The sequence below is a fragment of the Denticeps clupeoides genome, chromosome 10, assembly GCF_900700375.1.
Source record: "Denticeps clupeoides chromosome 10, fDenClu1.1, whole genome shotgun sequence".
NCBI lineage: Eukaryota > Metazoa > Chordata > Actinopteri > Clupeiformes > Denticipitidae > Denticeps > Denticeps clupeoides.
In genome coordinates this window covers 22238078-22261206 of record NC_041716.1, presented here as the reverse complement: position 1 = coordinate 22261206, position 23129 = coordinate 22238078, and the positions used below count along the sequence as shown (strand labels likewise).

The 23129-nt window shown below is 42.5% G+C and overlaps 1 protein-coding gene and 1 pseudogene across 3 annotated transcripts; both read right to left on the bottom strand.

Annotated features, from left to right (window-relative positions):
• Positions 1–137: 137 nt before the first annotated feature.
• LOC114798623 (cell division cycle protein 20 homolog) lies at positions 138–2430 on the bottom strand (annotated as a pseudogene).
• A 7000-nt stretch (positions 2431–9430) lies between these two features.
• Positions 9431–22622, bottom strand: nadka (NAD kinase a). Of its 3 annotated transcripts, none has more exons than XM_028994659.1 (12): positions 22338–22622; positions 21688–21893; positions 19777–19860; positions 16380–16509; positions 16118–16226; positions 15937–16022; positions 15745–15847; positions 15511–15644; positions 14472–14571; positions 13000–13157; positions 12521–12603; positions 9431–11689 (listed from the first exon to the last, which is right to left on the bottom strand). In XM_028994659.1, the coding sequence occupies exons 2-12, from the start codon at positions 21876–21878 to the stop codon at positions 11542–11544; spliced, it is 1326 nt and encodes a 441-aa protein (XP_028850492.1). In that variant the 5' UTR covers positions 21879–21893; positions 22338–22622; the 3' UTR covers positions 9431–11541. The 3 variants fall into 3 exon arrangements, with proteins under 3 accessions (XP_028850492.1, XP_028850491.1, XP_028850493.1); XM_028994658.1 differs by having other exon boundaries at positions 21688–21898; positions 22338–22621; XM_028994660.1 differs by having other exon boundaries at positions 16118–16223; positions 21688–21898; positions 22338–22621.
• Positions 22623–23129: the final 507 nt, after the last annotated feature.

The following is a 23129-nucleotide window of genomic DNA, read 5'->3' as shown; positions in this document are numbered from 1 at the left end:
ATGTTAAATTGGAGTACTATACCAGGGGTACGGAATGTGGTGGAGGGCTGGTGAAGCATTATTAAATGGACTCTTTTGTATGTGTCATTGTGAAACACTGCACACAACTTTTGTTACATAAAGTATTAGAGCCCTTTATGAGAGGTAGGTCTGATGATTAAAAATAAATTCTAGCTAAATTCTAGCTAGTGTAATTAGAAACACAAAGCAGTAGACAACTGGTCAGGTATGTTTATTTAAAATGATATAAGATATATAAAGTCATACAATATAAGAACTGATTATATGTTTGAACTGAATACAAAAAACAAACTTTTAAATAAATGGAGCAAACTAATAGCGAAGGCATACAGGAAAAAAAGACTATATTGAACAACCTATTTACAATTTGTACATGAATACATAGAATAGAATAATTTGAGTAGTTGATTGAGAAAACTAGGGGTGCATTTTGGTTTCTTGACTGGGTCTTTCTGGACTGAGGGCCATTTTGAGCACTCTTCCTTCATGACCTGCAAGATTGAGGGGGAAGGAGAAGAAAAAGCAGTTTACAGAACAAGTCTGTGGGACAACTTACTAGTTAACTAGGTTAAGTTATTTCACTCAACTTACCAAAGAGGGAAGGATATTTCCAGATTGTTAGGTTGTCATACGAAAAGCCATGGGACGAAACTAGCTCCCTACAATTGGGTACAAACATCAGAGAAGAGATCTGAACAGGAAAAATGAGAGTAACTGGAGGTTAAAAAGATGCAAATTTTGGGCTAATACACAAATAGCCATTTAAAGTCATGTCCAGTTTCATGATTACACTAATTAATATAAAAAATTGAGTTATGGAAGGATTGTCTACCTGAGACTGGATGTCCAACGAGGTTGAACAGGACCCACTGTTGACGTTCCGGATGCGGATGTGACGATCACTCGTACCCCCTCCTGATGCCAGAAGGTTTCGCTGCCATGGGCTCCAGGCCAAGGCCTAGGTTTAAGAAAGAGGGAAACAATTGGAACTACTGCATAATTTGAGGAATATGCATGGCAGGGAGCCATAAGTCACCTTAACAGCACCCTGGTGGTCATTGTAGAAGGCCATTTGAGCACTTCCTTCCTGTATACCAGACCAGACCATGTCGTCGTTGCCTCCACTGGCCAAGTACTTCCTGTCTGGGGACCCCTTCAGCCCACAGACCTCCAGCGTGTGACCCCTCAGGCTGGATATGTGATGCTCTGCTACACGGACATCATGATGACAAGACAAGACATGGTTGTTCCAACTGAGGCTGCCTACTCTAGCAGTATGGCTGGTCATGCTGCGCAGCATTTTCTGGTATTCTACATCCCACAGCTGAAATGAATTAATTTTACATTTACATTTGTTGTAAGTCGCTCTGGATGAGGGCGTCGGCCAAATGCCTTAAATGTAAATAATACATGAATTAATTAACGATTTAAGACGACGCACAACTGACACACGCGCATTACCTGCACTGTACAGTCACGGGTCCCAATTGCCAGAAAGTTGCCATCTTTGCTCCAAGAGCCAGAACTAATGTAGTCCTCCTCCTGCTTCATCTTCATCAGCTGAAGAACATCACCTTGGGAGGCAACAGCCTCCCCAATCCATCAGGTCAAGGTCTATAAAATGAGCAAAGCTGGTCAATAAATGAGACCATCTACTCCCAAAAACTAAAATCCACCTTCTACATGGAGTACAGATAATAAAAAAAGAAATCATCTCTGAGTTCAGGTGCATCGAGCACACGGTCCAGGACGGAGGTGATGTAGCGACCCTTCTTAGCAGGAGGAGGGACATGATTATACAGCACTTTCCAGTTGTTCTGGAAGACCACTGGGACGATTACAAGCTTTAGGCAACACAGACATAACTAGACTAGTTCTTTGTGTCGTTCCCACGCCCAGGTACAGGATCTGTGGTCAGGATCTGTTGCCAGGCCACTGGTGTGGACAACTGGCTGATCCCCTGAGGCCAGCCCTGACTGGAGCAGACGAATGTTGTGAACCTGTTTCTCGAAATCGAACAGAGCCATCTTGCTGCGATGCCACGGGGAACCGCACAAGAAAACTTCCAGAAACGACGCCAAATTTCAGGGAAGGAGACAACAGGCTGAGCAGTAAAATACAGCTAGGAGTAAAAAGGAAGACGTTGTCAGGATAAATCGCATGAAGCAACTACATTAAATCATACTCGACTTGTGCAGTGTTTGCAGAAACGCAAAAAAAAAAGAAGTTTAAACGGACGAGATCATACCGTAATCATCGATCCGTCTACTCTGCTTCTCACGTCACTATGGAGACGCTACTAACGAACGTTAAATGACTCGGACGCACGTGTCTGGTTGTTCAATACAAACAACATTTACGCGGTCACTGTGACGTTCTGACTGGTGCGTTACTTCCGGGTGGCCGATCACCAATGCATTCTGGGACATGTAGGCAGTCAAGTTCAAGTTCAAGTGACCTTTATTGTCATCTCTTCTATATATTGTGCAGATATACAGAGAGACGAGAAGACGTGGCTCCAGTTTACAGTGCAACATAAAAGTAGACAACAAAAAAACAGAAAACAGATGAATCACATGAAATACAATATATAAATAAATAGGATACAGAATATACAATTTAGCTAAAAATGTAGTGTTAAAAAGTGACCAGTGATATATACATGTTTAGACTGTGCAAATAAATAACAGTAGTGATAGTGCATATTTGCAGCAATGAGGTGTAAAGTGCAGAGGTGCAACAGAGTTAGTCCACAGTGCAGGTGTGTGTTCAGGAGCCTGATGGCTTGTGGGAAGAAGCTATCACGCATCCTGGAGGATTGAGACCTGATGCTGCGGTAGCATCTGCCGGATGGGAGGAGTGTAAAAAGTCCATGTGATGGATGTGAGGGGTCGAGCACGATGCAGGAGGCTCTTCTGATGCAGCGCTTATAGAAGATGTCCTGCAGCGGCGGAAGAGACGCTCCGATGATGTTACCAGCTGCTTTGATGATCCTTTGTACTGTTACCGAACCAGGCGGAGATGCAGCTGGTCAGGACCCTCTATATGGTGCCCCTGTAAAACACAGTGAGGGTGGGAGGGGGCAGGTTGGCTCGCTTCAGCCGTCTCAGAAAGTGGAGACGCTGCTGGGCCTTTTTGGTAATGGAGGTGATGTTGGTGGTCCAAGTGAGATCGTCTGAGATGTGGACTCCCAGGAACTTGGTGTCTTTTACGGTCTCAACCGTGGAGCCGTGGATGGTGAGTGGGGTGTGTGTGGGGCGAGTTCTCCTGAAGTCGACGATCATATCCTTTGTTTTGTCCACATTCAGCGACAGGTTGTTCTCACTGCACCAGGCGGCCAGCTCCTGTACCTCATCGTTGTTGCTGATGAGCCCCACCACGGTCGTGTCGTCGGCGAATTTGATGATGTGGTTCGAGCTGTGCAGGGCGGTGCAGTCGTGAAGTGGACTGAGAACGCAGCCCTGAGGAGCTCCGGTACTCAGCTTGATGGTGCTGGAAACGTTCTCGCCGATTCGGACGGACTGAGGTCTCTCTGACAGGAAGTCCAGTATCCAATTACAGAGCGAGGTACTCAGTCCCAGCTCGCTCAGTTTCACACACAGTCTCCGGGGGATGATGGTGTTGAATGCTGAACTAAAGTCTATGAACAGCAATCTAACATAAGAGTCTTTATTGTCCAGGTGTGAGAGGGAAAGGTGAAGTGCAGTGGACATCGCGTCCTCTGTTGACCTGTTTGTGCGATAAGCAAACTGCAGAGGGTCCAGTGAGTGCGGGAGGTTGCTTTTCACTTGTGCCATGACAAGTCTCTCAAGGCACTTCATGGTGATGGGGGTCAGAGCGATGGGCCGGTAGTCATTCAGGCAGGAAACTGGAGATTTCTTCGGCACTGGGATGATGGTGGTGGACTTGAAGCACGCTGGGACGATCATCTGGCTCAGCGAAGTGTTGAAGATGTCTGTGAACACCTCAGCTAGCTGATCAGCGCAGTCTCTCAGCACACGACCAGGAATGTTGTCTGGACCTGCAGCTTTTCGTGGGTTCTCCTCACATCGGCTGCAGGCAGGGTGATGGTCTGGTCGGTGATGGGAGGCATGGCTTTCGTCGTGTGCGTGTTGTTCAGTGCATCGAACCGTGCGTAGAACTTGTTCAGCTCCTTGGGGAGCGTGGCATCCCCCGTACAGCTGCTTGGTGCTGGCTTGTACTGAGTGACAGCCTGGATGCCCTGCCACAAACTGCGAGTGTCTTTTGTGTTGCTGAAGTGATTTTGAATCTTTTTTGCGTGCGCTCGCTTTGCTTGGCGTATAGAGCGAGAGAGGTTAGCCCTCGCTGTTCTGAGGGCAGCTTTACTTCCGGACCGGTGTGAACCAGGGCTTCTCGTTGGCTTTGGTGGTGATGTTCTTTAGGACTGTAACATCCTCTATGCATTTGGTGATGTAACACGTAACAGATTCCGCAAACTCGTCCAGGTTAACGCAGCCGTTGTACGTCGCCGCCTCTCTAAAAATATTCCAGTCCGTGCACTCAAAACAGTCCTGGAGTGCTGAGACGGCTCCACTGGGCCAGGCTCTGATGGTCTTCCTGGCAGGTCTTGTGCGTTTCAGCAGTGTTGAGTATGCAGGCAGCAACATCACTGTGGCGTGGTCTGAGGAACCGATGTGTGGGCGCACTGCTGCTTTGTAGGCACCACGCACGTTGGTGTAGACTTTATCCAGGCAGTTCTCCCCTCTGGTAGCAAAGTCCACATGTTGATGGAATTTGGGGAAAACTGACTTCAAGTTTGCGTGGTTAAAATCGCCGGCAATGATGAGAAATCCATCCGGGTGCGTGGTCTGGAGCTTGCTGATAGCCTCGTACAGTTCAGCTAGCGCCAGTCGTGAAGCCTACAGTGCTTAAAAAGTTCTACGTTGTTTTACATAACATTATTTGTACCTAAAATGAGTCAGATTTGTCAGTGAAATTAATTAAATAGTCGAATTACATTCGCCTAAAATAATAATTATTTTATTAGGGTGCAGACTGGACCTGTGATGAAATCACCTGGAATACCGTACTTTGGGAAGAGAACAGCCAAACAAAATTGAGGAATACCCTATTTTTTTTAGAACTTAAGAGACGTTGATGCCACACGTCGTGTGGCAGCAACTGGGCGTGTTAAAGTGCACAGACCTCGTGATTTACTTCGTTTACATTCTGAGGACTCGAACAAGCATAAAACGTGTAAATGGCGCATAAAACTACACTCTGCCCTAAAACCTGGCGACGCATTTAATCATGAATTCTGTGGCAGCGGAGTTTCTAATTTATTAACACCGGTAAATAATTATTGTAGTTACATGTGAATATTGAATGTAAAAAGGTACCACGGTTACAGATAAAATAAAAATGAGAAGAAAGAGTAAAGAGGGAGAAGAGAAAAAGAGGGGGAGAGAAAGGCTCGGGAGCCTTCCGGCTTCCGATGGAAAACCCCCTGAGCAAGAAAGCTCAGAGCCCCTTTTCCACATGTGAGCAGACCTTTATACCCCTGGCCTACAGGAAGTTGTCACTGGCCTACAGGAAGTTGTCACTGACCAATCAGAACCTGTTGTTTCTGATGTCACGCCCCCAGTGCCTCCCATTTGGGGAAGACAAAGAGGGTGGGCGGTCCTGACAGCTGACACTTCACACGTTGCAGTCAGACAAAAGGCATGTAAAACAGGGGTGCTGAATCTTCACCCACAACCGTCGACACAGGAATGACACACCTCCCCCTGCAGACATCTGTTTTGCAACACAAAAGCAGGCTCCCGTGATGTCCATCCTTACAGACAGCCGTTTGATCCCCTGGGGCACTCGAGTATTCAGGGTCCATGGGGATCACAATTGGGTCATGGTTGTGTATCTGCTTGTTCGTCCGTCCTGGTCAGTCGGGAATTCAAATGTAGCCGATAGTTGTGGTTCTGTGTCCTTTGCGATCTTCAGGCGTCTGAGATCACCCTTGCAGGGAAACCTGCCTTCTTGACATGGATCAAACACAGCAGCATACATAGAATATTCAACTTGATCCAGGGCTTTTCACACTTGGTTGGGTTCTTTGTCTGGAGTGTGATGAGGTTTGCATACAGATTGTGCATGTAGAAAAACAGTGTTCATCGTACATTAAAACCAAACCAGAAAAACAAATGACAACAATGATCAGATACTGTAATGCAAAAAACATGTAAATATAGTGGGAGGCTTAAAATGATATCAGGGAATTCATAACTCTGCAGATTTGCACTGGCTTATCAAGTCTAATCAACAACAGTGGTCGGAAAAATAAATACAAATAAAAAATCCCGCTTGTTGCCATGTGATTAGAGAATTACACCTTTATTAGGGAATTCATAACACTGCGAATTTGCACCGGCTAACGAAGCTCAATCAACAACAGTGGTCGGGAAAAAAATAAATACAAATAAAAAATCCCGCTTGTTGCCATGTGATTGGAGAATTACACCTTTATCACTAAAAGCTATTATTTGAGATTATGGCATTGTTGAGGTGTTCAGAGAGAAAAACAGTTTCACATAAATATAAATTCTGATCCTAAACATGTTGATCATACTGAACATGAATTTAAAATGTAAACAATGAATTTTAACAGTGCAATTTCCAATCCCTGATCGGTTATTATCAAATTGTTCACCGTGGGACATGGTTTATGTTCAATGTAATACCGGTAATCTAAAATGTCACAAATCCTGGTTATTACTGGTTACAGTTTGGTTTGTGGGTTCATCTATTGTGCCAGCCATATCTACATGCCACATTGCAAGTGATACAGTAATTAGTCTATGTTCATTTGGATTTGGATGTCTCGGTTTCTACGGTCCCGGGCTTTTTAGGATATGTAGATCCTTTTTATTTAAATTAAAGCACATAGATTCTATTCCTCCCTATGCAGTAAAATTCAGATAAAAAGACTTACGGTCACAGATCCACATCCGAGCAAAGGTATCACGTTGGGATCACCATTGTAAAAAAGACAATGTGGTGTGGGGTGAGAGAACAGAGTGTGTAGAAAAACTCTTTCTCCCTCCACACAAAGCACTGTATTCAACCACTCCAATTTGATGTTACCTGGCAGAAAGAGGCATGGCACAATGGAGGTTAAAAATTAATAGTTTCTAATTTATTAACACCGCTAAATAATTATTGTAGTTACATGTGAATATTGAATGTAAAAAGGTACCAAGGTTACAGAGAACATATACATGAGAAGAAAGAGTAAAGAGGGAGAAGAGAAAAAGAGGGGGAGAGAAAGACTCAGATGCCTTCCGGCTTCCGATGGAAAACCCACTAAGCAAGAAAGCTCAGAGCCCCTTTTCCACATGTGAGCAGACCTTTATACCCCTGGCCTACAGGAAGTTGTCACTGACCAATCAGAACCTGTTGTTTATGATGTCACGCCCCCGGTGCCTCCCATTTGGGGAAGACAAAGAGGGTGGGCGGTCCTGACAGCTGACACTTCACACGTTGCAGTCAGACAAAAGGCATGTAAAACAGAGGTGCCGAATCTTCACGCACATTTTACATTTACATTCACGGCATTTGGCAGACGCCCTTATCCAGAGCGACTTACAACGTGCTTTCAAGTTACCATCGATGAAGAGATCAATTCCGGTTCACTAGGACCCCAACTATGAATACATCTATTTAATTCACTCTGTTGTAGATTCTGTACACAAAGTTCGACAACAAGAAAATTACAAATTAATCTAAATATTCTTTAAAGAGGAAGGTCTTGAGCTGTCGTTTGAAGGTGCTCAGTGACTGAGCTGTTCTGACCTCGAGGGGAAGTTCATTCCACCACCGAGGGGCCAAGACGGAGAAGAGTCTAGATGAATGTCTTCCTTTTACCTTCAGAGATGGAGGGACCAGGTGAGCAGTACTGGAGGCTCGGAGTATACGAGGTGCAGTGCGGGGTGTAATAAGGGCTGTGAGGTAGGATGGTGCTGCTCCATGTTTGGCTTTGTAGGCCAGCATCAGTATTTTGAACCTGATGCGTGCAGCTACTGGGAGCCGGTGGAGGGAACGTAGCAGAGGGGCGGTGTGGGGAACTTGGGAAGGTTGAAGATCAGTCGTGCTGCTGCATTTTGTATGAGTTGTAGAGGTCGGATGGTACATAGTGGTAGACCAGCTAGAAGGGAGTTGCAGTAATCCAGTCGTGAGATTACTAAGGACTGAACCAGTAGTTGGGTGGCCTGGGTTGACAGATAAGGACGGATTTGTCTGATATTGTAGAGAAGGAATCTACATGAGCGGGAAAGATTGCTGATGTGAGTTGAGAAGGAGAGTTGGTTGTCTATTGTTACTCCAAGGTTGTGGGCTGTTGCAGAAGGAGAGAGCTGCGAGTTGTCCAGGTAAATAGCAAGATCCTGATGTGGTGAAGAATCTGCTGGAATGAATACTAGTTCAGTTTTGGTGGGATTGAGTTGGAGGTGATGGGCTGCCATCCAAGACGAGATGTCTGTTAGTCATGCAGAGATTTTGGAAGCAGCATGAAGATCAGAGGGAGGAAAGGAGAAGAGGAGTTGTGTGTCGTCAGCATAGCAGTGGTAGGATAATCCATGTGAGGAAATGACCTCACCAAGTAATCTCGTGTAGAGGGAGAAAAGGAGAGGACCTAGCACTGAGCCTTGAGGGACACCAGTGGAGAGTCTACGTGAGGTAGAGGTGGATCCTTTCCAAGTCACTTGGTAAGATCGCTCATCAAGGTAGGAAGCAAACCACTGCCACGCTGAGCCCCGAATTCCAAGCCTCTTCAGGATTGACAAGAGAGTCTTGTGGTTAACGGTGTCAAATGCAGCAGATAGGTCGAGGAGAATAAGAACTGATGACAGTTTTGCCAATCTGGCTGCATGTAGCTGCTCGGTAACCGCCAAAAGGGCAGTCTCGGTGGAATGAGCTGTTCTGAAGCCAGACTGGTTAGGATCCACAACCATCCACACAGGAATGACACACCTCCCCCTGCAGACAGCTGTTTTGCAACACAAAAGGCATGCTCCCGTGATGTCCATCCTTACATCAGTGTAGGTTAACGTGAAGTAAATAACATGTAAGAAGGCTCATCATATCATAAGTCACAATACAAGCCAAGGATTTGATGCCTACATTAGACCATATTATATTGAAGGGTTCATCTGGTAGTCTACACCTTTAACTAATTCAGTAAATCTGTGCCTTTCATTTCAGAATTTCACTTCCACTGTCAGCTTCTGAAATATGAATGTATTGAAAGTTATAAAACATCTAGTTTTAAGTTTTTCCAAGACTTCAAGTTCTTTTGTAGGAAACATAATCTACCGGCCTGAGGCAATGAAAGGATAAAACCGAGCCTGACAGGAAAGAAAATTGATTAAGAAACAAAGACATTGACCTTATTCTGTAATTGAAATAATAAAAGTATGTTTAGTAGTTTTTTTGTAACATCAGAAGGCTGGATTAGATAGTGACCAGTTCAGCAAACATGGTTATGGTGAGTCCATCCTGGGGAATTCCTCTTGAAAATTACATTATTGCAGCCAGAGGCAATCATTTTGAAAATCCAATATCTATATATACTACAAAACACAATTGTTAAGTCTCTCAATAGCTGCTAGTTAATACAGAGAAAGAAAAAGAACACATTTGGATTCTACTACAGGGGTACAGCATTTTGTACTGAAGGAAACAGCAAAAACAACTGAAACCATTTTTTAATGTTATAATATGGCCGTTAATTATTAATTAATTAATTAATTAATTACCCGTTATAATCAAGACCAATTACAGTCAGGTTAAAGGTTAAGTACAAAAATATAATTGAAACAGGTCAATATTATATAATCCATAATGACCGAACGGTACCCATATGAGCCAAGGCAGGGTGCCAGCTCACCCCAGTGAACACACACCATTTCACTCACATACTGACACCTATGAACAAATTCGTACTGACAATTCATCTAGAATGGTTGAAGGAATGTCCGGGGGGGTGGTGATATCACACACAACTCAATCTGAAACCATTAGTGCACTGACTGCAATTGGTAAATTGTGCAGCCATGATTGAATAGATTTCTATGCATGGACTCGGAATAAAGAGTATTTCGAGCAACTAACAGCTCTAGGATCATGCCAAATCATCAATTTTATCCTGCCAACTAGTAATCAGTGTACATAGAATGTCCCCTGGAATGATATGATAAGTTTAACACATAAAATTGCACAACAAAACTAGCTCAAACATTTTAAATGAGTTTTTAAATCGCAACCTTTACCGTTTATTCTCAATCCCCAACTATTGAGATCTGAATTAATTATGCCGAGCCATATGTTACAAACTATAATTTGACAAACTACTACTGCTTAGCTTGCTTTAAGATAGCTATGCAACATGCTTATTTCTTCACACTAAAATATATTCCTGTGTCAAGCATTTACTGTTCAGAATTCCATGTAATTATTTTAGTATCATTCCACATATACATAAACAGCAAGGCCAACTAATTCATTTTTGTTGATCACATTTGTGATCAAAAGATGAAGAGCCTCCAGTTTTATTCAGTGATATTTACAGCTAAATATCAAACAGAGAACACAACAGATTTCAGATTTTTGAGGTAAACAAAATGTGTCAATCAAAATGCTAATTTTTCAGTAAGTCTGGTGAGATGCATGTTCAGCGTTTTTTTTACATTCCATCCTTTTGTGGTTTCTTGATGCTACAGACTTTTTCTTTACTGATCTGACCATGTGTGTCTTTAAATAGTTTGACCAATTTTATACGATACACCCGGCAAAACGTCTACTGCTTGTATGTTATGTTTCTATGCTGCTGATATCCAGCTGTAAATATTAAGTAGTAAACCTGGATACTCTTTTTTTCAGAATTCATATTTTAATCTCCTACACAAATGTCTTAATGCAAAACAAAAGCCAAATAATTCATGGTCAGATTGTCACAAGACCAGCTGCTGCTGTATGTTGTTAGTTATGAGCACTTGGATCAGTGATTTTATCATGGAACATAATCCTTTTAGTTTTATTGTGCCAAAAGACAAATGAATATTATAAAACATAACTATTATTGTTATAACAATAATATACTGCAAATGCTGCTATACTTTTAGATTTCAGCATGAATTATTGCTTCATTTGTGAAGGAGATCATGGAGTGGTGTAAAACAGTGCTGATCAAAAATCAGCTCACCCGAATGCAATGCTCTAATAAGGCACAGTAAAGTCGATTTAAATAGCTGAGGCACCTGTAATCCAGCAGCAATTCTTTCAAATGTTGGGCCATGAAATGGCTATTAAACGGGTCAATTTGGTGTTATGGGTTTCTGGAATAAGAGGCCATTTAGACCATCTACAATAAAAGACTTAAGCCCACATATCTTCTTCCATATAAAAGTTGAACATGAGTAGATGGTCCCTGACATATAACTCCAAAAAGAACAAAGTGCATGTTAAAAATGAGGAGAAAAACAAATCGACATTCTACATCCATGACGTTCTTCAGAACTCTTCCTCTTCAGAGCTGAGGTACGTCTGCTTCTTGCGAACATTCCAGTGTAAACATTGGCCCAAGCTTTCAAACCAGTCATTGAGTGGGTCCCGAGAACAGATGGAGGGGACAGGAAAGCAGGAAGTGGTGATTGTAATGCTGCAGGAGTGAAATTGAAAAAGTTTTCATTATTACTTTTATATAATAATCATTTGAAAGTGAAAGTGAAGCGATTGTCATTGTGATACACTACAGCACAGCACATGGTGACACCACGAAATGTGTCCTCTGCATTTAACCCATCACCCTGAGTGAGCAGTGGGCAGCCATGACAGGCGCCCGGGGAGCAGTGTGTGGGGACGGTGCTTTGCTCGGTGGCACCTCAGTGGCACCTTGGCGGATCGGGATTCGAACCGGCAACCTTCTGATTACGGGGCCGCTTCCTTAACCGGTAGGCCACCACTTTTGATATTTAATAAATAATTCATGCAATTTAGCAACCAACAGAGTGCAAATGAACTATGACAGATGCATTAACCACAAACACAAATTCATTGCTGTGGTTAAATATTTCTCTTTTAGTCTATATATTATTATTTCACCTGCACAAATGAGCTTTCAATTTTGGGGGCATTTGGCAGATGGGGGACACTTTTATTGCATTAAAAGTGTCGTTTTTGTATTTTTACAATTTAAACCATTAAAACTATTTTCATAGGACAATAGTTTTAGAATGTGCCCGTATGCAACTATGGGTTACAGTGCATATTTTGATAATCATCTAACATTACAGATTGACAGATATGCCATGTGACTGTATAGGCCCCATATATTAACAGAAATTGAATCAAATATATTACAATCACAAATGCATGCATTCATAGTCAAATTAATCACTGTTCCTGCAGAGTAAATGACTTTCCTTTTTTAGTATACTGATCCTTTTATATATATATTATGTCATAAGATATTTTTCAGACTATTGCTCACCTGTCTCCATGGCAAATCTCTTGTCGCTTCCTTCCATCCAAGGACACCCAAGCTGTAGTTCTCGCATCACAAGATAGCATGATCTGAGGAATGAAAAGAAGTTTAGTGCAAGAGGGACAAGTAATAGGCCTCTACATACATATTTATTGCATAATACAACAATCTATAAATATCTATCAGCCACAAAATTAAATCCACTGAGCAGTGGTTTGACCTGTCAGGGAATAAGATATATTATGTGTGAATCTGAATATGTATTTCTGAATCTGTTATGATGGAAACAGGAGAAAACAGACACGATGGCAAAGTTACATGGTTGTGTGTGCAACTGTAATGTCTGGTCTCCCCCCTTCTCTCTGTAATACCACATTTTCTACTGACTAAAAACTTGTAAAATTGCATTGAGGCTCATTAAATAAATCTCACTGACATGTATACACTATGATGTGAAATGTCGGAATAAAATGGTTTAACGTTACCTTCAGTTCAACTCCAGCTGGTACCACAATAGGCCGAAAGGAGAGTGAGTGGGGGCAGATGGGTGTGATCATGATGGCAGGCACGTTAGGGTGGATCATGGAGGCTCCTGCTGCCACCGCATAAGCTGTACTGCCAGTTGGTGTTGACACAATCACACCTGTTGTGAAGAGATCATAAAGCTGCAGACCAGAGATCATGAAATCTAAAACACGGTGTATATGGTGGTCATTGGGGGACAGTTCAATAAATAAATAAATAATACATGTCTGCAGCTTTATATGAATATAAAACCTTATATAATGTATATCTGTCATTTTAAATACCATTTGTAACACAATTGGCCAGGAGCTTTTAAAAAATATTTCAATAATATTTCAACAAAGACCAGTCCACCTCCAGAATCTATTAACACTAGACCCCCTCAGCCCTACCAGAGCCCTACCAGCCCTACCTTGATTCGAAACGAACAACTCAATCACCGACAAATGGCTCCCATTCATTTGTAAATTGGTGGCCAATTGGAATGTGTCACTCCCCTTCCCCCCAAGAAGTGTACTCTAACACTGCCGTGTACTGTAGCTGCCTGTGTGTAATACCTTCACATTCACCTTCACAAAAGCTTACCATATCTATACAAAATATCCCACACACTGACAGACCTGCAAATATAAAAGGTTGTTTTTTTTTGTGAATCAGTGTTCTTACATTATTTAGTGTCTGGGTGCCATAAGATTAGATTGTCTGTACCCAAAAACTAAAACACTTTTAATTTCTGGTGTTCGTTACTAGGGCAATTAGTTTAAATGCAGAGAACTTTATATTGGTGCTGAACATCTTTGCAAGAACACAATGGGTCTAGTTGTCCTCACACAGGCTTGGGTGGTAAATGAGAGGTCAAGTCATGTGTTTCGATTAGTGCAAGAAAAATGGAAGCTGAGGAGGTGAAATGGAGGCTAGACTCAGGCAATTATGTTTTGGTTGCACCTGCAACCTGATTTAAAAAAAAAAAAAAAAAAAAAAACACCTGTCTTTAATCCCAATTTACATCCAACCTGCATATCCCCACACATTTCCTTACCCCTTTAGGCCCAGTCCACACAAAAAATATTTTCTACAAAAAAACAGGAACATTTCCACAGTGTTTCAGGGGACCCAGAACAGTTATTTTCGTAAATCACGCTTCCAGAGTGAATTTCTCTTTTCCACGTATCCGTGTAGATGACAAATCGGCATTTTTTGTGAAAACAACTATTTTTTGTAGTTTCCTACTTTTCTAACCGCTGTACACAGTTCACAATAACAATTCGGTTAACATGAATAATTGTTAAGATGAAACAAACTATTAGTGTTTTCCATGCTTTGATGGTGGCATGAAAAAGACACAGCATTATAAGCCTTAGGATCATTGGCAAATAAAAGAGGCAATCCAGTTGTGCTGGATAAACGCATTCCTTGTATTAAAAAGACTCACCATCTCCCTGAACTGTGGTAATGAGGTGTCCATCCAGAAACAGGTCAACATTAGACAGGTAAGACGAGGGTCCCCGATCTACCACTACTTCATTTAAAACCTGAAAAGTGGACATCATGTGCAGTTAGTCAGCAAAGCTCTTACAGAACCTCTTATTCAAGGATGGCAGGCAAAAAAAAAAAAAAAAAAAAAAAACACCACCCTGAATTCAGATGAGAATTCAAACGAAGTACAAATGTTGTAGGACCCACTCATGGCCATCAAAAATTGGACTTCACTAAAAGTTACAGTATCAGATCCTTTAAGTCTAGTGTGAGAAACCATCCAGAACACCAGAACATCCCACACATGTGTTCCTCAAACCCTTCTTGAATCATTTTTGCAATGCGTTATGGTGCTTGAAAGAGGGTACATCCATCAGGGCATATTTCATTGAAGGGGGTACTTGTTCAGGAGCTAAATGGTTTCCCAAGATGCCTCTGCCAGCTTGTCTTACACAGTCTGTTAAATCTCCCACCAGAGAACATGGCTTTATGAGCGGTAGTTTAAATCAAGGGATGTATGGATTGTGAGACTGCACCATGTGTCCAAGGTTAACCTGAAAAAGGACATTGGACCCCTTTTAGAGCAGCAATGCACGGTTGCTAGCCTTAGAGAAATTACATATGAACAGTGGTGACCTGAATCTGTTTAACATGAAATGATCCAGGTATAGACGGGTCATAACACATCAGAATATTGTGATGTCAATCGATGTATTGAGATCCATATAGCCCGGCCATAGTTTGTATCCTATGGCTGTATATAATCTGCATGGTGATTCACTGTTTGAACACATGCAGAAGGCATAATTGATAGGTGAGGCAAGAACAAAAACATTGCACACTGTAATTACATATTTACTCATGCTCTGCAGTCTGTGACTAAATCCCCTGGTTCTACCCCCATCATCCTCGTTTCTACCTCACCGCTTTACATGCATTAAAGGGACAGGGTGCAGGAAATTATTTTAGCAAATGCAAAAGAAAACTGTTCTGACCTGGTACTGCAAGGTTTTGGGTGATGACTCCATGTCTCCATTTAAGACTATGAGGCCCTTGTGGGTTTTTTTCTCCATGCACTGCTTCACAACCCTCACCTTCAGACGACTGCGCAGAATGATGGCAGCATTTCCTAGAGATTAATAAATAGATCAAATCACATAAATAATGACTGACATCTAATCAATATTCAAACCTTATTTTGAATATCAAACACTCTCCATAGTTCTCACCTTCAATGACCTGTGTGACCTGAGACTGATATGTGTCAAAGCTGAAAGGGGTGAGGAAGCCCAAGGAACCAAGGTGGAAGGCCATAACAGGTGGAACGCTCTCCTAAAAGGGGTATATGAAGCATTCAGGTTTTTTTTTTTTTTGTCCGGGTCACAAGCTTTCTAAAAAAAGGTTTAGAATAAGAGTCAGACCTGAAACAAGGATGAAGCATACAGAAGAGTTCCATCCCCTCCCAAACATATGATGAAATCAACACAGTTGGATATGTCATCAAACTCTACAGAAGGCACAGAATTATTAAAAAGGACAAATGTTCATCTGATTAAGTTAATGTCTACACACAAACATCTGAACAGACACATGTATCCTTACCCTCTCGGAATGTGCAGAAATAATTTTTAATCACCGCAAAGTTCTCATCACAGGCAATAGCTGGATCTTCCAGGACTTTGCTTTCAACATAAACAATCATATTTTTCTGCTAGAGAACAAAGCAAAATGGGTTAAAGTACCACTGCACATTAATACTACTACACTTATTATTAGACAGGTTTGTTATAATGAAAATGTTGGGAAATACACAATCATCTCTTTAGAATGAGAGTCCTGATGGTTCCTTCAAAGACACGTGTACCTCTGTAAGAAACTTGCACAGGTTTTTGAAGGGCTGGAGCAGACTTGGATCACGGATCTTCTTGATGACAAGGACACTTTTGGGCGGATTGTTCCAGGTGAGGCGCTGGCTAGCAGGATCTTGAATGTGCCTGAAAGAACCCATCATGACCCATGCATCAGACAGAACCATGGCTGAAGTAAGGTTTTACATAACAACATTGAGATTTCATAATTTAAAACAAAGAAAATTAAGACACTTATTTACTTTTAACCAGTATCAAGTGTCAGACCAACGCCTCGCTCAAGTGCTGGTATCTCATAATTGATCGAAATCAGTCAGCAAGATGACTTTCTTATGTCAATGTTATGTGAATCCAAGCAGTGCTTCTAGCTGTGACACGGCCGCTGGTCACGCCCAGAGCCACAGTTTATTAAGCGCATGAATGATGCAAGGCTCCCTGTCCTTCCCTGCATCACTCTCACGTTTCAGCACGCCATGACAAAGGCACGTCCTACACTGTGCTCAACCGACCAGGATGGGATCCAGAAGCGGTGGCCCCACTTCACGCAGTTAAGGGGAGTGCAGATATGCAGTTTACTCCCAATATTTAACTGTTACGATTACTGTACCAGGCAATTCTGACCAAAAAAATCAAATTCCTTTTTGTCCTTGATCAGACTGCGAGCAGTGGTTTTCATTTTCTGAACTACACAATATAGTACTTTATTTTGTCTATTTCTATAATGATACTAATTACTGCTAGATTATGATAATTCAGCTAAAATTAAGATGAAAATATCATTCAGAATGAATGTAACTTCATTTTATAGACAGATTCAATTTCTACATTATCAACTGCCAATGAAGAGAAAGACTGATATGAAAATCTGTGTCTGCGCGTTAATCATTTCCCAATAGAGAGAGTTGCTCTTACCCTCTTGGAAACACAGCCATTGCTGCTGCCATTTGCGACTTGCTGCTGAAAACGCTAATTGAAGACCATGATTCTGCTCATGTGCTGAAATGTCAGGCCCTGCACATCCACCCCACTGCAAATCAGCTTGAAAATGACCTGACCTGACATCACTCTGCCTATAGACAACACGAACCAAGACTTCAGCGATCCTGTACTCTACAATGGTCACCTGACTAAGGTAGGTGACATCATCTCTTCCCACACTGCATGACTTTTTGTGGAAATCCTCACGGGCGCAAAGCTGAACCAAAACAATTCCAGTTTTTCAGGACATTCAATCAGATTCTCTGAGCTCCAGCTTATCTTTTCAAACATACCATATCTGTCCCCACCTTCGGGTGTGGCCCAGCTCTACACCAACAACCCTTAAATCACACACATTATGTTGGAGGACAAAAGAATGAAAGTTCAATTTAATGGAAAGTAAATAAATTCACCGTACCACAGGCAGCCATATGTGCTTCATGCTGATATTTTACCAGAGATCCCTACTTCAAAATGAAATAAACTCAAACTAAGTACATCTCAGCCAATACGAGGTCTATAAGTACCATGGTAACACTCCTGAGATTGGTGGTTTGCATCAGCATACATGATACTGTATCAGAGAAATTAAAGATGAAATCAAAATTAATATATATATATGGCTTCCGAACGAAAGTGAATGTCATTGTGATACACAGCAGCACAGCACACAGTGAGATGTGTCCTCTGCTTTAAACCTGTAAATGCTGTAAATGTAACCCATCACCCTGAGTGAGCAGTGGGCACCATGACCGGCGCCCGGGGAGCAGTGTGTGGGACGGTGCTTTGCTCAGTGCCACCTCAGCAGTACCTTGGCAGATCAGGAGTCGCACCGGCAACCTTCTGATTACGGGGCCACTTCCTTAACCAGTAGGCCACTACTGCCCCAGCGTGAGAAGCATTGCAGTTGCTAAGTGTTTAGATGTTAAGACGAGCACAAATGTAATTTTTTAATTCCACCGCACAAGATGACGACGAACCAGTTGGTTCATTTAATTTTTTCCTGGAAAAACGCTGACACTACTTCCTGTTTGCACCAAACGAAGTGTTCATGACAATTTCTGCAGATGTAATTCTATAGGCCGCTCTCCTCCTAATTAGCATTTAAAGCTACAGACACTGAAATGGTGCATCCTGGGAAATCTCATTGTGGGACTGGATCAACTGTAATTCTGCACCAAGGTGGAATTTCGGAAAGAGATTTCAGAAATTTAGGGACCACTAAGGGGACCTTAAAAACTTTACATGTCAAATTACTGATTTTATACTATTAAATCTATAAAGTGCTGCATTACTTTAATCCTGTTTCAGACAGGTTTGCATCCCATTGTTTTCTATGGGATGTGCTTCTAAAGAGCATCCTGGTGGACCTAAATGATGGACAGCAATCTATGTGATGTCCTTCGTATTTCAACCATCCAACTTACTTCTGAGATTAAGCCATCCATCACTCTCCCAATAAGGGCATTGCTATTCCCATTATAGCTGAGAAAAATATATCACACTTTATCCATGTGTTAATAAACCAAATCACTTACTTTAGCCAAAATAAAGCAGATTTTCTACCAAGCATTATTAGATTTTTTTTTCTTAAAGCATTTTCAATTATGAAGCATAATTTAATACATGTAATACACTAGATGTGAGCCAATATCATTCATCATATATTTCATTAATTGAAAAAAGTTTGGACACCCCTGGTCTAGACCCTTAATGGGTTCATAATGGCTAAAAAATTCCTGACGAGCTGGAATGTGTATGTACTGGCCGTAATGGCCGTAATGTTTTAATACTAAAGCAAAGAGGCTTCATGTTGTTTTCTTGTCTGCATGATTAACACGAGAATGAGGATGTTACATCAGACTTGCTGAAAACGTATTTTAGGGGTCCCGTGCACAGGTGTAGCAAAATGGCTCCACAGAGCCACCATGAAAATTTCAGTGGAACAGCCCCGGCACATACGTGAAACTCGTCACGCTTATGATGTGTCCCAAACCAAACAGGAGGTCCATCATTTTGATTTAAAGGTGCCCTTTGAATTTTCGTTGTACGGCTTGCCCGTGTCATCACGGCAAATATCAATGATAATATCTTGGCACCTGGTGAAAATAGTTTACAGCATCAACCGATCTGCAAACTTACAACCTGTACAAGACAATGAATGAATGATCTTCCTGGAATAGTCACAGCGCCACCTAGTGGGAAAAAGTAATAGCTTACGACATCAACCGATATGCACCAAACTTAATACAATTGATAACATCCTCGTGTTACACAGTTGCTGAAAGCAGCGTCCCGTGTGTGTGGCATTCTTCAGGCCCAATCAACACTGCTTGTAGTTTTAATTATCTTAATTCCTCTAGTTGCACTGAGAATTTCCCTCTGGATAAATAAAGTTCTTCTTATCTTACTTACATGATGGCTTTTGGGTTCTTCATCATACAGGCCTTGGGTCCAAATGTGGTTACAGGACTGGGGCCATGAAGAGACTGAGATCTCCTAATGACAAAAAAGGAAGCAGTTAAAAGAAACATCTGCTATAAGAAGGTTTAATTAAACTAAAAGCACCTTTTACGTGTTAGGTCTTTCACACTGGACCCATCCTTGTCCCGCTGCTGGCGCTTGGCGGCAGCACATAATATCATAGAAACTCTTCCTTTTTGGTAATTTAACTGTAATAGCCAATAGGTCTCTCAAGAAAATTGACCGATTGAGCAATTTAATTCTCAGCTGCATTGTACTAGGATTTTATTAGAAAAATGAAGGATTAATAAAGCATTTTAAGCTGGTATGTGTGGTTAATATAAAGTGGACAATTGTTGGCACAACAGTATTTCTCACAGAAAAGTATTGCATTAACATGTTTTGCTGTACACATGTAATTCCCTTTATGTGCACTGGAACAAAACTAAAACAGGAGGAAAAAAAGCTCATTTGACATAATGTCTCACAAAACTCCTAAAATGGGCTGGACAAAATGATTGGCACCCTTTCAAAATTGTGGATTAAAAAAAAAAATAGTTTCACGCATGTGACGCTCACCTGGGGCAATATAAAAAGCACACCTGAAAGCAGATAAAAAGGAAAGACGTTCACTTAGTCGTTGCATTGTGTGTCTGTGTGTGCCAGACTAAGCATGGACGACAGAAAGAGGAAAAGAGAACTGTCTGAGGACCAGAGAAACCAGAGATCTAGATTTGCAACAATATCAAGACGTTTGCAACCCACGGCACCGTAGCTAATCTCTCTGGGCGTGGACAGAAGAGTAAAATTGGTGAAAGGTTGCAGCGCTGGATAGTCCAGATGGTGGATAAGCAGCCCCAAACAAGTCCCAAAGAATTTCAAGCTGTCCTGCAGGCTCAGGGAGCATCAGTGTCAGAGCGAACTACCCTCGATGTTTAGATTAAATGAAACGCTATGGCAGGAGACCCCGGAGGACCCCACTGCTGACACAGAGACATAAAAAAGCCTAAATCCTTCTGGGAAAATGTCTTGTGGACAGATGAGCCCAAGATAAAGCTTTTTGGTAAAGCACATCAGTCTACTGTTTACCGAAAATGGAATGTACCTACAGTCAAACATGGCAGAGGTTCAATAATGTTTTGGGGTTGTTTTGCTGCATCTGGCACTGTGTGCAAGGCATCATGAAATCTGAGGATCACTAAAGAATTTGGGGACGCACTATAAGGCCCAGTGTCAGAAAGCTGGGTTTGCGTTTGAGATCTTCCCCAAACATACTTCAAAATGCACCCAGAAATGGATGGCAACAAAGCGCTGGAGGGTTCTGTGTGTCCATCAATGAGCCCAGATCCAAATCCCATTGAATGCTTGTGGAGAGATCTTAAAAAATGCTGTTGGGAAAAGGCGCTTCTCCAATACGAAAGACCCGGAGCACTTTGCAAAGGAAGAGTGGTCCAAAATTCCGGGTGAGAGGCATAAGACGCTTATTGATGGTTATAGGAAGCGACTGTTCAGTTCTTTTTTCCAAAGGGCGTGCACCCAAATATTAAGTTATGGGTGCTAATAATTTTGTCCAGCATATTTTTCATATTTTTTGTGTTCCAATAGATACAAAGGGAATGAACATGTGTTAACGCAATACTTTCCTGTGAGAAAATGTCAGGGTTGCCAACAATTTTGGCCATGACTGTAGATTCTTACTTCAGGTGAACTACATTCCAGACTGTAAAATACTTCCGGTCACATTCTTGGGTTTAGTGCTGTTTGTTCCACATTGCCAGAGGTTTGGAGGCATCTGTACAGGCATCATACGTGAAAGAATGAGCCCAAACCCAGCTCTGGCCGGACCGGTTCTGATGGTTTTACCTGTAATTTGTACAACTGGGTGGCGATGACACCGACGAGCTCGGGCTTCTGGTTCTGTTCTGGGGTTTGGGGTCTTGCTCTGGAACGTCCGTTCCTTCGAACCCGGCGTAGCAGCAGGGCCCCGGGTCCACGTCCAAGCCCGGGCCCGAGCCCGTCCCCCGAGTCCACCCGGACCCTTCTTCCGTCTCCATTTTTACAGCAAACGCCTGTTCTGGTGAGAGAAGTACAAACTTCCCTATTTTACAGAGTAAATCACCATAACATGGACACATATTCCACCATCTGAAGCAATAAAGCGCTTGACAGATTATACTGTGAGAAGCTTCGTTACTTTTCCAGAAATTGGAATCGTCTGAACAGGTAATATTGTCAGTCCTGTCGGGATTTTAATCCTGGATCAGGGCTGGAAAAGGGCTTGTCGCTGCTAATTCACATCAAGACTAATCTGGGAAAACTGGAGTAGTTTTCACGGTCTGTGATCCAGCCCGTCGTCGCGGTGTCCTAACTTCTACTCGGTCCTGCCAACTTCCAGCCGCTAAATACCTCCACTCGCAGAGCAGCATGGGACAAGCTGGCGCTTCCACTGCTTTCTGTCTCATTTTAATCAGCGTCGACTTGTCATGTTGACTTTGACACTTCGGTGAAGTTACCTGGATTCTAGAATATCGCGCAGATCAACATCCACAGTTCTCCTTCACACCGTCTCCATGTCGACCTGCGAACTACGCGACTTCAGGACGTGCTGGCCGGCGTGAAGTTTCATAACGCTGCGGTGCGACCACACTTCCAGCCTGGAGACGAGGAACCTGCACAGCAGACTTCATGTCCAGGAGACGCCATCTTGACTCGAGAGAACCGCACTCCGTCCGTCCCTCTCTCTCTCTCTCTCTCTCTCTCTCTTCTTCCCTCCCTCCTTCTCTCTCTCTCTCTCTCTCTCTCTCTTCTTCCGTCCCTCCCTCCTTCCCTCTCTCCTTATCTCTCCCTCCGTCCCTCCCTCCTTCTATCTTTCCCTCCCTCTCTCCTTATCTCTCTGTCCCTCCTTCTCTCTCCCTCTCTCTCCGCCCCTCTCTCCCTCCCTCCTTCTCTCTCCCTCTCTCTCCTCTCTCTCCGTCCCTCCTCTCTCTCCCTCTCCCTCCCTCCTTCTCTCTCTCCATCCCTTTCTTCTTCCTGGTGGTTAGTGTTGTGCAGGAAACGCGCAGCTTCACCATCAGTCTGCTACTCTGGTCGGTTTTTACAAATTAATATTTTTAACAGTTTTGTGATCCCAGTTATTGCAGCACTTGCTGCATAGAACTGTACGTTGAAGTTGGTATTAAATCTGGTTCTACTGCGTAATGATGGATGTGTTATCATTGGAACCCGACTCATGTTTAAATTTGCCAAGTATGTTCATACAAGAGAGAAAAGTAACAGGAACGAAGAACCACAATGTCTACATCTTG

What these genes read in the sequence shown, in the direction of transcription:
- nadka (XM_028994659.1), bottom strand. Translation starts at nt 21,878, where the DNA reads ATGGAGACGGAAGAAGGGTCCGGGTGGACTCGGGGGACGGGCTCGGGC. An exon ending in TGTGCAAGTTTCTTACAGAG is followed by an intron (nt 16,227 to 16,379) that starts GTACACGTGTCT and finishes TTTGTTCTCTAG; the next exon opens with CAGAAAAATATGATTGTTTA. An exon ending in CAGCTGGAGTTGAACTGAAG is followed by an intron (nt 12,604 to 12,999) that starts GTAACGTTAAAC and finishes TTCATTCCTCAG; the next exon opens with ATCATGCTATCTTGTGATGC.